The 13,393-nt window shown below is 45.9% G+C and overlaps 1 protein-coding gene across 1 annotated transcript in view; it reads right to left on the bottom strand.

Moving 5' to 3' along the window:
* Positions 1–2,968: 2,968 nt before the first annotated feature.
* The window catches only part of TNNI3K (TNNI3 interacting kinase), a 100,214-nt gene continuing 89,789 nt past the window's right edge, over positions 2,969–13,393 (bottom strand). The window contains exons 24-25 of the mRNA XM_075710823.1: positions 8,295–8,374; positions 2,969–3,045 (exon numbers count right to left, since the gene is read on the bottom strand). Of these exons, the coding sequence (XP_075566938.1) occupies positions 2,969–3,045; positions 8,295–8,374 (157 nt within the window). The remainder of the gene's footprint in view (positions 3,046–8,294; positions 8,375–13,393) is intronic.

The raw sequence follows: 13,393 nt of genomic DNA on the forward strand, positions 1-13,393 counted from the left end.
AAATTCTATAGCTATAATGGGAAATATTCCTGCCAAACAACCATTTGCAAAATAACAAAGCTAATCATTGGTTTGAAAAGTTATCATGATGATTGATGATCTCCTTTGATCCACGGGTAAGACTGAATCTTCCCCTTGCTTGTTTTTATTAAAGCTCTTAGTGATTTGACATAGCATTGCCCATGTCGTGACACTGACTTATTGCTAAAGCTTTGCAAAGATGGGGTGGAGAATTCTCTATGGATTTTTCCAGAGGCATGCTCAAAGCAAATGCTCATCATGTCTGAAAGTCATGACAGTATCCAGGGAAGTACAACAGGCAGTCAGCAGCTCCCTTCCAGTGGTAAGCAGTGTTTAGTCCCCTGAAGCACTGGTCTGCAGCCGGGGTGCTGCGCTGACGCTTTCTTTTTTTGCTGCACTGAATTCCTCAGTTTCACAACATTTAGGCGTTAACCTGAGAGGGCTATCTGGTCACAAAAAGCGCTCTCAGCCTCAGGGAGGAAGAGGCTGCCATGGTGTGTGTTGGTGGGATTCAGAGGTAATGACAATATTTTGTGAACATGAGTGTCAGGGCTTTCTGAGTTCTGCCATGAACAGGAAGAAGCATGAGTCAGAAAGAAAGAGCTGAAAGCAAAAGGAGTGCCTTGCAAGACCCCCTACATGAAACTCAACGTAAAAATATGTTTCTGTCAGTAGGTTGGAAGAGGTGGCTCTCTGCCTTAGCGTGCAGACCACAGCGAGGGCGCAGAGGCTGGCGCTGGACCAGGGGAGCTGGTGCTGACAGCCGTCAGTCCTTCCTAGCCAGGTGCTGAGGCAGCCTGCTCTTCTGCTCCTGCCCGCGCGGAGCGGGATGGGGTGCTCACTAAGCGGCCGCTCGCAGCGATGGGATGGTTTTCCCAGTTGTACTTCTTATGGGGGTTAGGGGATTTCATACAAAGTCCGACAAGTCCTCTAGTGAGCTGCATCCCAGAGCTTTCTGTGTATTTCTTCTAACATTTACATTAGCTCAGCAGGCTGTTGGTGTAAATGGGACTGCAACTGAAACACGAACCAAACAGAAGAGAAAGTAACTGCTGGGCAGTACCAGGGGCTGACAGCAGATCTGCAACACTTGACGTACAACTTTATTTCCCTTTCTCCCCCATTGAATTTTTCTGAAAGTGAAACAAAAGAAATGAAAAAACACCTGTAAACCTTGCTAAGTGAAATCTTCCCCATTTTTATTGCTTCAGGATTGTGAAATTCATGACATGGATGGAAGATATGAGCCGGTAGAGCGCATTACACACTTATAGTTCATGTGTGTTGCACTGCACGACGCCTCATCACAGACCTTCAGGGATCATAATTGTAAGAAACCAGCATCCTGAATAACATCCACAGAGCAACACTCAGCAATTGTGAACACTGATTTCTACTCAGCCAATAAGACAGTTGTGTCTTTGAATTCAGATAAGGAATAATATTACAGCAGGATCGCTTGCAGCTAAATTTTGCTAATTTGAAAAAGGACCCCAGAAAATAATAGCATAATTAACTCAGTAATTGCTTCTAGAAGAAGAGTTCAAGTTCTCCTACCCTACCGTTTTTTTTCTGTTGTTTGGGTTTTTTTTTTTGGTGGCTTTTTTTTTTTTTTTTTTAATTTCCAGTGATCAGAGTTGCTGTTGCAAAGCCGGTCGTGGCACTCCTCATCTAGCTCAGCATGCGCTAGATGGCACTCTGCTGCAGTTTTGCTTCAAGTCAAAAATGCAACTTTGCGCTGTGTTAAGATTATCATATTTGTGACACATTTTTGCATATTTTCCTTCTGGTTTAAAGTTTGTTTTGGAGTACCTGTGTTGCTTTTTGTAAGCAAATGTCTGAATGAAAGCTTACACTCTTTGGGAAAAACACTCAAACCAAAACAAGAAAGCAGATAAGAAAACACAAATGTCTGGAAGAGTACAGCTAAGATGGCCACCCAAATATCTCTTTATTCTCAGCAAGCAGGAAAGCATCCAAAGATCAGGGTTCTGAAGAGCTGCAGCCACGGGGCTGCTGTGCTGGGGACCTGCGTGAACCCATGATGATGAAAATGAGACATAGGACGTGCCTGGGACTGCGAGGAACTCAAAAAAGAAACTAGATCTGGTTCAGAAGCTGGGAGCAGGAACAACTTTGCCTCCACAGTGACCTGGATGGTGGTGAGGAGTGACAGGCTGCTCCTCTTCTTGATGCTAGCAGCTCCCTGGCACCTACCAGTCAGGGAGGGGCTGATAGCTCCATGCTGAAAGGAGGTTGTAGTGAGGTGGGTGGTGGTCTCTTCTCCCATGTGGTTAAGATAGGATGAGAGGAAATGGGCTCAAGCTGCACCAGGGGAGGTTTAGGTTGGAAATTAGGAAAAATTTCTTCACGGAAAGGGTTGTCAAGCATTGGAACAGGCTGCCCAGAGAGGTGGTGGAGTCACCATCCCTGGAAGTGTTCAAAAAACGGGTAGATGTGGCACTTTGGGATATGGTTTAGTCTAGTCTACCCTTGATTGGTTTAGTGTGGACTTGGTAGTGTAGGTTAATGGTTGGACTGGATGATCTTAAAGGTCTTTTCCAACCTAAACGATTCTATGATTCTATGCATTAGTGTAGTCCAAGGTAACAACAACTTGCCCTGAAGCTCTGAAATGATAACAGATGCATTTTTACTTTCATCTTTTCAAATTATTAATGCTCAAGATGAAAGTGCAGCATTCCTTGTGGACATTCACTTCGTTAAAGAATAGATGCACACCACCAAAAAAGACCCAAGCCTCAAGCAGATTAGCAGAGAAAGATGCTAGAGCAGAACTTATGACAGGGACACTTGCCATCAACAAATAAGCTTTTCAGTTTAGGGATCTTCAGTGTAACACATGATGCCTAGGAGTTAGGCTGATATGGTGAGAACTGTTGCTGCCGGTTGATGGTGAGTCTCTGCAGGCGGATGGTTCGTGCTGTCAGCTGCTTTCTTCAAAGCTGCCACTGCTGCTGCAGGAATGAAACCTCATGGTGCTCATGGGATCCGACACGTAGCCTGCAAGATGCAGAGAGAAGTTCATGTGTGGGTCAATGTAACAGCAGTTCTCCCCCACATTTCCCTGCAGTGACAATGTCAACAAAATAATGCGCATATCATTTTGAGATAAATGGGCACAGATCATGCTGATACCTTTTTGCTGTCTGCAAATCTCCATTCAATATCATCTGCTGAGGAAAAATTTAGATAGGAAGTAAACAGACCCTGTCATTCATGCAACGAATTCTCAATAATCAAGCACAAAGAGTCTTTGGGGACTGACATAAAAACATGAATCTCAATGTTTTAATAACACAGTGGAAGTCTGCCATTAAAGAACACTTTTTGCCCTTTCAACTAGAGCTTCAGAGGGATCAAAATGAGCATTTTGGTAAGTGTTTTTAAAATATTTTAATTCTTGACACTACAAAACAGAAAGCAACTGCTCTTGCCAGCACTGCATTGCCAATGAGCTGCTCCAACAATGCCAAAGAAATCGTTTCTCCCTTTACATGGTGTCATTGGTCAGCTGGTCCCACGTTTCTTATTTTACTGTACTAACATGAAAAATCCAGTGGAGCCAACTCAAATTGCTTGATAACTAGGCACTATACAGAGATACTCAGATGCTCGGGAAACAAGAGAGCAGAGAAACTAGAACACGAAAACTTTCTGGGGTGCAGGGTGGGGTGGGAGAAGGGTTAGAAAACATTGCTAAGGCTCCTGTGTGCCAAATTCCTATTGCCAAACATAACAGACACACAGATGCACAAAATTAAGACTCTGGTGATTACAACAGTACTGACCACGGCATCCCTAAGCTGTAATCCCTAAGCTGTAATCCACAAGCAACCTTGGTTTATCTCCTAATCATGACACACTATGCTTTGGAAGCTGGCAGCAAAGCTTTCCTTAAGGGAATCTCACTCATATCTTAAATATGCTGGGCCTCAATGCTGCAACTGTTCTGGCACATGCTGAACATGCCCTGTGAGGTGAAGGCAGCGTGTGTCATTGCTGAAGCCAGAGCCATGGTGCGTCACTACGTATGTGAGAGGCAACGGTCTGCAATGGGGCACGTGACAAGAGGAGGACATCCTTTTGAGAACCTCTCCAGCTGTGGTGACAATACTTTGCACTGTGCCATGGTACACTGATCACGCTGGGTGGGAGACTGTCCACATGCTCCACCATCGCTTCCATCTGCCTTACTGCTGCTACAGAGTGGAGAACCTTCGCTTTGATAAATGCTTTCATGTTTCCAGCCCCCTTGACCATATCCTATGTTTCTTTCTTTTCCTTGTAGTGCCTGTGAGTTTCATACCAGCCAGGATTAAGGCCACGAGGATGCTTGGCTTGCCTCACTCCCAGGGGCCCCTTCTTGCCTGCCAGTGATGCGTCTCTTCTCAGATGGATGGTGCCCTTTCCAAGTGCCAAGAGAGATGATGCTATGCTACGCCACGCCACAGCCTGGGCTTGCACTGTCGCGTAACTACTCGGTGAGTGCATGCACTTCTGTGTGTTGCAGGACAGCGGCTGTGCTGCAAGCCTTGCCAGGGCCGCCTTTGCAGTTGGGAAACTTTTGTGACTGGTGCAGCAGCATCGTGAGCTTGTCTGCCAGCGTCTGAGAGCTGGAGTGAGCAAGGAGAAGCCAAAGTCAAAGTTAAACTCCATGTTTACACCTATCTTAAATTTTAGAGGATATAGTTTTCTTTGGGCATTGTGTATCACCTTGTGTAATTTCACTGCTTTCAACGCACTGTTTAACTCACAATTTGTGAAACTTTCCATGAAGAGCAGGTCCTTTGCTTTCACTGAAGAAGTCAGGGCTGTGTTTATTGGTAGAGTTCCTATTTTCAAATACACTCAATGAAGAAAATTGTTCAGTCAGAAAGGCTCTTGCAGGAATGGGAGCAGGGTGTTTTGGGGGCTTTTATTGAGAAAGGAAAACAGTGAATGTATTCTTTATTGTTTATAGACTGCAAGTGCAAATGAGGATAATGGAAAACATTAGGCAAAAAGCAAATAGAAAGAAAAAAGATCAAAATGGACATGAATGGAGAGAGACAGCAGTGAAATTGGTTTATGTGGCATAAATAAAGAGTGCAAATATTTGCAATCATTAGACCAAGCACTCTAATAAAAAAGGGCTCAGGGCTTTCTATCTTCTGGTGTGCTGCTATGCATTGCAATGGCTTGATCACTCTACTTGGATCTTGAAGCATGGGATGCAGTCAGAGCAAGGGGTGGCTGGGCTGCAAAGTGCTGTGGTGGGCCTCCAGAGCAGCTGGGTTTGGTGCTTTGTAACAAGGGATGGTGATTCTGCTGTTCTTCGAGATACATATCCCAGTGATGCTGCAGGACCTAACTTTCAGTTGCATAAGCCTGCTGAAATGAAGTATGTGGCAAGGAGTAGCTTTTCCAGTCCTGTTGCGTCTAGCAGCCAGGATCTTCACTTTCCTCTGTACCATCCTGGCTTTTTCCATTGTTATCTGAGTTAGTGCAAGGCTCAGCTTGGCCAGCTCTTGGCTGTGATCAAGCTGTGCTGCACCATGGTCCTGGTATCCTGACCAGCAGTGTGGAGGTCTGGCTGGGGCCACCTCCCTTCCCACTCATATGCTTTGTTTCCCTTCTGTGGAAACAATAATTCAAGGAACAGGTATATTTGAAAATAAAGCTTGAGGTCTCGTGAGTGGAGTCTGAAATCACTCCTTAATCCCACAGTTTAAATGCAGCCATGGAGAGTCTCTTCTCCACCAGCCCTTTATTCCCTTGTGTGCCTTTTTAATACAGACTTGAGAAACCCTCTCCAGTCTTGCCTGGATGGTCTTACTCCAGGAGTTCAGTAAACATTTCTTCCTCCTTGAGTTTTCCAGTTGCCAGGTACCTGATGAAAGCTGTGCCCTGAGGAACTGCTCTCTGCAGCTGTGGAATCCACATATGACAAATAATTACAAAGTTTTTGTTCTTTTTTCAGTTTCAAAGGTCATTACTTCACTACTTGTTATGACAACAACACTGCTGTTAGTGTTGTATTCAGTAAATATTTACATGACCCGGTTTTCTCTTTTTCTTGCCCAATGTGCTCAGTTCAGAGGAGAGGAGGGAGTGCAAGAGTCATGCTGAGGCCAGTAAAAAGCAGCAAAGATGATGAGTTGATGAGCTTCTGATATATGCTTCAGGCAGAATAAACCACTGGATTCTCCTGGTGACAAAACAGGTTGGAAAGTGGCAGGAAAGGGAGCAGGTGCCAGGAGAGGAGTGAGAAGACTCCAGGGCAGGGGACAGCAGCAAACTCTGAATGAAGATTGGATTGTAAAGTCAATGGGTCCACTCAACACAGTTGCCATTTGAACATACAGAGAAACGTATGTAAGCATAAAGCATACAGAAACCCCATATGTTTTCCTTGTACCTACTCAGCAGGTGTGCCTCAGAAAGGCAGAGATTTTATGCAGCACAGGACAACTCTGCTCACAGCAAACGCAGAGACACCTTCCTGCTGGGCACTCCTGGGTGGCAGTGACCGTGGTATACATGTGTCCTTAGAAGTCTATGTTGTCCATCAAAGCCCAGCCCCTCTCCTTGGTACTGAGGATGTCACTGTCATTCTCTGCCATGTCAGCCTCATGGCTCCTGCCATTTTTGTTTGCCTCCTTTGTCCATCACATACCAATGTCTGATATGAGTATTGACGAAAATAACTTCTAGGCAGCTTTCAGAACAGAGGTGGCTGGCACGGGCAGTGCCAAAGTCTCATTCTCTGCCTGGCCTGTGGTGCTGTTGTAAGAGAGAATCGCAGTATTGTTTTGCATCTGGGTGCACTGCAGGGTGTACTGTAGTGGTCTGGTATGGTGATCCCTCTAGCAACCGTTTCAGAAGACACCTTCTTTGCATTGCTCTGTCTCCAGCGCTCCCTAGACTTTCACACCTGTCCAGGGGGTGACAAGATCCAGAATACCTGCATGGCTCCGGGCAGATGGTGGAAGCATGGTCTGTGGTGCTGTCGTCAGGCAAAGTTAACTGCGGATGCTGTGCTGACGTTTGCTCAGCAAACACAGCAGCCACAGAGGACAGGCCCTGGCCATGTGTCAGCACTGAAATGGGGCAGTGATGTCCTGTTGACATGGCCCTGGAGCAGCTTAGGACATTCAGGTAAACAGATCAGCTGGTGCTGGTGAAAGGAGCAGCACCGTGGGACAGCAGCTGGAGGCTTTCCGAAATCATGCACTCAGTAGGTGTAGTCCCACTTCAGTACTGCTGCACAGAAAGTTGCTGGGATGGGCTGTACTGTTGTTTCATACCTGAGCATAAAACACGTTCTACCCTGATGGCATGTACTGAAAGCGGTTTCACACCAGTGGCAGGTCTTTCTAGGACACAGCAGCTGAGCCTAGTGTGAACGAAGATTGGCACGAAGGTGAGATTAAGAGTCTGACCTTCAGATCCACACCAAGAAAGAAAGATTTACCCAAGATGTCTGAATCCAGTCTGCTTGATACCACCCTAATGCCATGTTCTTTATTTTAAGGTTTTATTTATACATTATGCTGCTGGGTTAAAAAGTGCTCTGAGCTGATAATGGTTCTATGCATGGGAAACCATAAAGAACCAGGAAGTGAGTTTGTGAGACGTTTAGAAAGGGTGGGCGGGAAACAGAGTCCCAAGAAGCTACCTGCAAGACAAGACCGGAGCAAAGGCTGTTTAGCAAGAGAGGTTTACTGGGGATGATTGCAAACACAGGGGCTAGGAAATGCTGGAAAGCTGTGTGGCAATGCATGAATACACACTGAAATGTGGTAGGACAGAAAGCCAGGAAGGCAAGAGGAAGAAGCAGTCAGGGCATCTCTGTTCTGGAGGGGAGCAGAATGATGGGATGCCCTTGAAGAGAGCAGTGCGAATGGTGAAAAGGATATGTTGTGTCATTTTATGCTCCCGTGGTACTCCAGAAATAGGACTGTCTTGTCCACTTTTTGCAGAAGCAGCCTTGAGGATATAATGCTACATCTTCTCCTTATTTGCAGATCCATGCATGTAGACAGAAAGGACCATCCCAGCCCTGAAGTGCTTGGGGCGCACATACAGTGCAAGCAACCATGAGCTGCAAGGAGCACAGGGTGAGACCTCGCCAGCTCTGGCTGACCATAACCAGCAGCCTCCACTGTATGTTAGTTTTCTCATGAGACTTTTTGGTACCTCAGGAGACTGTAGCTCTGCACCAGTTAACCACACCAAGATGCTCAGAGGAGTATCCTCCATTAACTCACCGTTTTTGTCGATTGGTGGGTACTGGAAGTTTCTTCTCATGTCATCCAAAGACAGACCCTGAGAAGGGTGTTGCCCAGTGCTGCAAATTAGATAGGAGGTGTCAGTTTAGCTAAGACTGATAAAGTCACATCTCCAGACCAACAGAACTTTTTCTGCAGAGTTGGAAGGAAAGACAGTAACATGAAATACATCAGCCTGATGCTCAGCCACTGGCATTTGCAGTAAACAAAAAGCAAGAAAAAGTTATGAAGGAAGAACATGAATCACATGCATGCTCACATTTCATCCATTCTCAGAGCAACTTCCCTCAAATATACTGTTTGGGACTTCACAATTGCTTGTACATTGCTATTTTAGAAGCAATTCTAGGCATCAATCCAGGATCATTGTAATGTATTTTATGCATCACTGCTAACAGATTCCTGCAAATAAGTTTCTCTGGTAAGTAAGATAGCTGAATTATCTTCCAGTCATTGATGAAAACCATTGTCCTGCCAACAGGTTGTTTATCCCTCATCCTAAGGAGCTATCACATAGAGCACTGTCCTCTACCAGCTCTTCTCAGATTACAGACAGACAGAAACCAAGTGCACACAAAAAAAAGAAGCCCAAACCATTGTCATTTAGCCTTTAGTTCATTTATTTCCAAGGAGCTGCTGAAAGAATAAAGCAAAGGATAATGGTTACAGTGACACAGCCGATGGCACAGGGAAGCAGAGTAATGCACAGAGGTGCCTCAGAACAGTTTAGATACGATGGAGAGCACACATCTATCTGACCATATCTGATACTTGATTGGGGGACTAAAGAAGACTTACAGGATTTATGTGTGCCATGAAAATAACATGAGTATTGTGCTTTAGAAAGAGGCTCTTTCATTTGGCCTCCCTTCACTGAGCATGCTCATGTAAACCTTGAGAAGCTTTTTAATTGAAAATATCGTCAGCCACGGATCTTGGGCTTTGACACTTTTCGCGGTGCAGGCAGAAGGCACAGTACTGAACAGAACTTTATATCAACTTAATTAGATGCTGTGGTTATTATTTATCTCACAATATATAAAAAAAACCAAAGGTCTGTCACCACTAGACTATCTAAACTCAACAGTGTATTCATGGCTTCTGGCTTCTACTGAGGAGTCACTAAGATATTCTTTCTGGTGATCTCTTTGCACAGTTTTGACAGGACAATAGGATTAGGTTTGCCAAATTCCACTAACTGCAAAGTAATGTGACATCACCTTCACTTGCTCTTCAAATATTTTCACTGGCAAAAATGATCAATCTAGCTTTTCAACCTATAAAATGTGAAGTCATGAAATGGAAAGGGTGACTCAGTGAATTGCCCAAGTGGCAGAACATGAAATGTTGACACCAGCTGGCAATGGCAGGACACAGGCTGGTTGTTTCAGGTTTCCTTGGGGCTTGTCTGCTTTTCTACCTGGAACACAACTACTACTCTACCACTGATGCAAGTGCTGGGAGGCTCAGGAGAGGTCCTGCGGCTCTAGCTTTCCCAGATATCTTTAAGATACATCTTTAAGAAGGATGGACGGACGTGGGTTCCCTGTAGTGACACTGCTTGTCGATGCCTGGAGTGGCACTGTGTCCTTCAGGAGGAGGCTGGGCAGCTGCCTGGCAGGCTGGAGGTAGAGTTTAACGGGATCCGGTGTACCCTGAAGGAGCAGGGAAAGCTCATCCCAACTCGGCCACTACCTCAGGAATACTGTTTCTACCCACCTTTTCACTATCCTGTCCTTCTGCATGCTGCTTCTGACTTCCCTCTCGCTAGACCATTCACCTCCTTCCCCACTCTGCTCCCTGCCATCCCAAAGATCTGTCCCTCCTCTGTGCCACACAGGTCCTCCACCACCCACCCACCCAGCCAGCCGCTCGCCCTGCTGCCAGCACAGCCGCCTTCTCCCCTGACCCCTCGCCTGTGTGCCTGGGAATGGAAAGCCCTTTGAGGGCTGACCCACAATGGGATAGAACGTGTATACATTTACTGTATCACTTGCATTATTGAAGCTCATTCATAATTAAGGACAAGAAGCCCTTCTTTGGGCAGAGGAAAACAAGGAGGTCTATTTTGGGAAAACACTGTCCAGTCAGAGGCTGAAGCAAAAAGCCAGTGAATGACTGGCTGGCAAATCTGCATCTGAAAGGACTGCAGAAAGCTATTGCAGCATCCGCAGGCTGTGGGAAGAGCCAGGAGGTCTCCAGGGGAAGAAATAAAACATACACTTTGCTTGAATTCTTAGCGCAGCATTCACAGAGTAACTCCTGACATGTTAGACAAGAGAGATGGGCCTGAGGCCAGCCACGCTGCAGAACGGGAGGATGGCAGCGCCGGCTGTGCCAGGGACACCTGCCTGGAGCTACAGAGGAACCACAGTGGTGGTCTGTCCTATGCGAGGATTTCCTCAGAAAGGAGAAACTCTTAAGGGAGTTATTTGGCCTCTTTGCCTTTGGAACAGCTAAGAGCAAAAACAGCAGACAGGAATCCTCTGGTTTTGTAAACATAATAAGGTGGAGAGAATTGCTGCTGCTGATCAGCAGTTGGGAGGAGAACTATAATACAAATCTGTGATAAATAACACATCCCACTCTGCCATGACCCTGACTTTAGGAGAAGGCAGAAAATCTTGAAATCTCATTATTATCAGAACAGCTAACTGAACCTCATTCACTCGGTCACTTTGCTATATGGTTTTTTTTTTTTAATTTCTTGTCAGTTGGGTAAGGGTTTATGTTAACTAACCAGAAGAGCTGAAACCATCTTCAGTAAATTGTTTAGCAGCCTAGCTAGGTATTAAGACTGGAAGGGGAAGAAATAGCTGCTTGGAAAGAACCTGAAAAAAGCTTGGAAAGAGTGGATTTTCCCTTGACAACAAATTTAAAACTTTTGTCTAAGGGATAACTCGGCTTTTCTCTTCTTGTGCTCCGTTCTGTGAGAAAAGGTGGTTTGTAAGGGACCGGGAACTTGTCATCAGTCCAAGAGGACAGCTGCCCGGCAGAAAGTACACTAGCGTGAAAGGTGGAGAGAAACCACATGGGTGACAGTGTCTGCTGCGAGTGCCTGCGGGACTGTTGTTTAGCCTGGAGAAAGAGAGCTGTTAGCAGGGGAGAAGAGAAGGACGTCTTTCAGCTAGAGGAAATAAGCCCATCAAAATGCCTTGATTTTCTGCAGCTGCTTCCTGAACAGACCAAGTCTCCCTTGCAAATCTGCCCATGCATGTATGCACATCAGTGAGAACTGATCCACACGTGACACAAAAGCTTCTTGGTTCAGCAATGGCAGTGCTGCTTTCGTAGGCTTTGCACCTAAGCCTCAGAGCTGGAGCACAGCAGAGCTCTGCAATCCTGCCTGTTGCTAATTACAGACCAGCACCTGGCGACAGAGATCTGAGCGTGTCAGTCTCTGCAGGATGAGACCCAACACGGGATTGATCCCAGGGAGGAACCGTCTCTCCTGCTGGCCTGGAGAGATGGCACCTAGCTCAGGACGGTGCCTTTCCAGGGCATACCTGTGGCACTGCTCGCGGTTCCAGGCTGAGCTGTGAAATCCCACCCAGCTGGATGCAGCTTCGCAGCCCCTGCAGCGCTGCCCTGGGGCCCTCTCCTGCACGCAGGACAGGAGCTGGTGTGCACTGGAGTAGGGGAACTGAGCTGCCTGCGTGGTGGAGGTCTGCGCAATGCAGCCAAGCCAGGGCACCTACAGCAAGCGCTGCTCAGCAAGACGTTACTTCTGCGTGCAGGACAGGTGTGCACAGAGCTCCCGACGGCAGCACGTGGAGGTATGTCCAGCTGGTGAGCCAGGCTCTGCCTGCACGCACCCAACAACTGTTTCACAGCAGACAGAGCAACATGTTTCCTGCATGATTCCTCTATTCCACACAGACAGGGAATTCTTTCAGAATATTACAGCATACCATGCTATGCAGACATGTATTTGCTATTTGAGGCAGCCTGTAGTATAGGTGAAAGACCAGCCCTTGCCAAGCCTGTCAGACATGTTAATAATATCACTGTGCAAAGATACAAAGAAAGGACACCCCTAATGTTTCTGACTTGGGTTAATTGAGAGCTATTTAAACAAGAAAAAAAGACTATTCTTTTGCAGATGTTGTCATCGAACTCTGTGGGAAATGCTAAAGGTGTAAAGAAGTAGAAAATCAACAGTTAAAGCTTCTATACAGTGATGAGTTGACATGTTAAGCTGTCCTGTCAGACAGACAATTAAACTGCATTGCTATTGCATCCAATTCATTAGGAGACTCCTGCATCCTGCCATGCTGGAGAGTGATCTGCTAAACAGACGCTAAAGTTACAGGACAAGAAACAAACAAATAACTTCAGTGCCATGGCTGTTTAACTCCATGAACGGTACACGGAGATTTCACCAGATGAATTGTTTCTGCCGTGGTGTGGAGTTGCATGCTGTAGTGTTTCACAGGACATGAAGTTGTTGGAGCAGATGGAAACTGGAGGCAGCCCAGGAAATATAGTCCATCTGGGAAAAAACCAGTGTGACCCCTTCCCTCTGAAAATGCCTAGGCTTACAAAAATGAAACCCTAAGAAACAACTGTCATTAAGAAGTGAAGTCATTAATCATCTCAGTGTGTTATATAATTGAAAAACTACAGAAACTGTGGAAACCATTCCCTTTTAGTCATGTGTTGTGCCTCTGGGTGAATCTTTCTGGGTTCTATTTACAGATTTGAATGTTATTAGTTTGTATGGCAGAGCATTTGATAAAAGAATCCGCCTTTAAATAACCACTGGGGTTACAGAGGAGCCCATTTTGGTTGGCTAATGAGCCTCTGTGCTGCACTGGCAACACTGAATTACAGGACAAGGGGGCACTTGCAGGTGCCCCTTCTCTCTCTCTCACGTCTACACTAACCTAGATATGTCACTTTCTTATTCCTTTCATGCGAATCTATTACACTCAACAGCAAAATCTGGTCCTTTACAGAAAATAAAATTCTAGCTGACATTGCCTTCATCCTGACCTCAGTGCCCACCTCCATGTCCTGCTCCAGCAGCATGTGACAAAAGCAATGCAATTTATAGGGTATCACATTTTGCCAGATGA

The sequence above is a fragment of the Pelecanus crispus genome, chromosome 5, assembly GCF_030463565.1.
Source record: "Pelecanus crispus isolate bPelCri1 chromosome 5, bPelCri1.pri, whole genome shotgun sequence".
In the NCBI taxonomy this organism is placed as follows: Eukaryota; Metazoa; Chordata; class Aves; order Pelecaniformes; family Pelecanidae; genus Pelecanus; species Pelecanus crispus.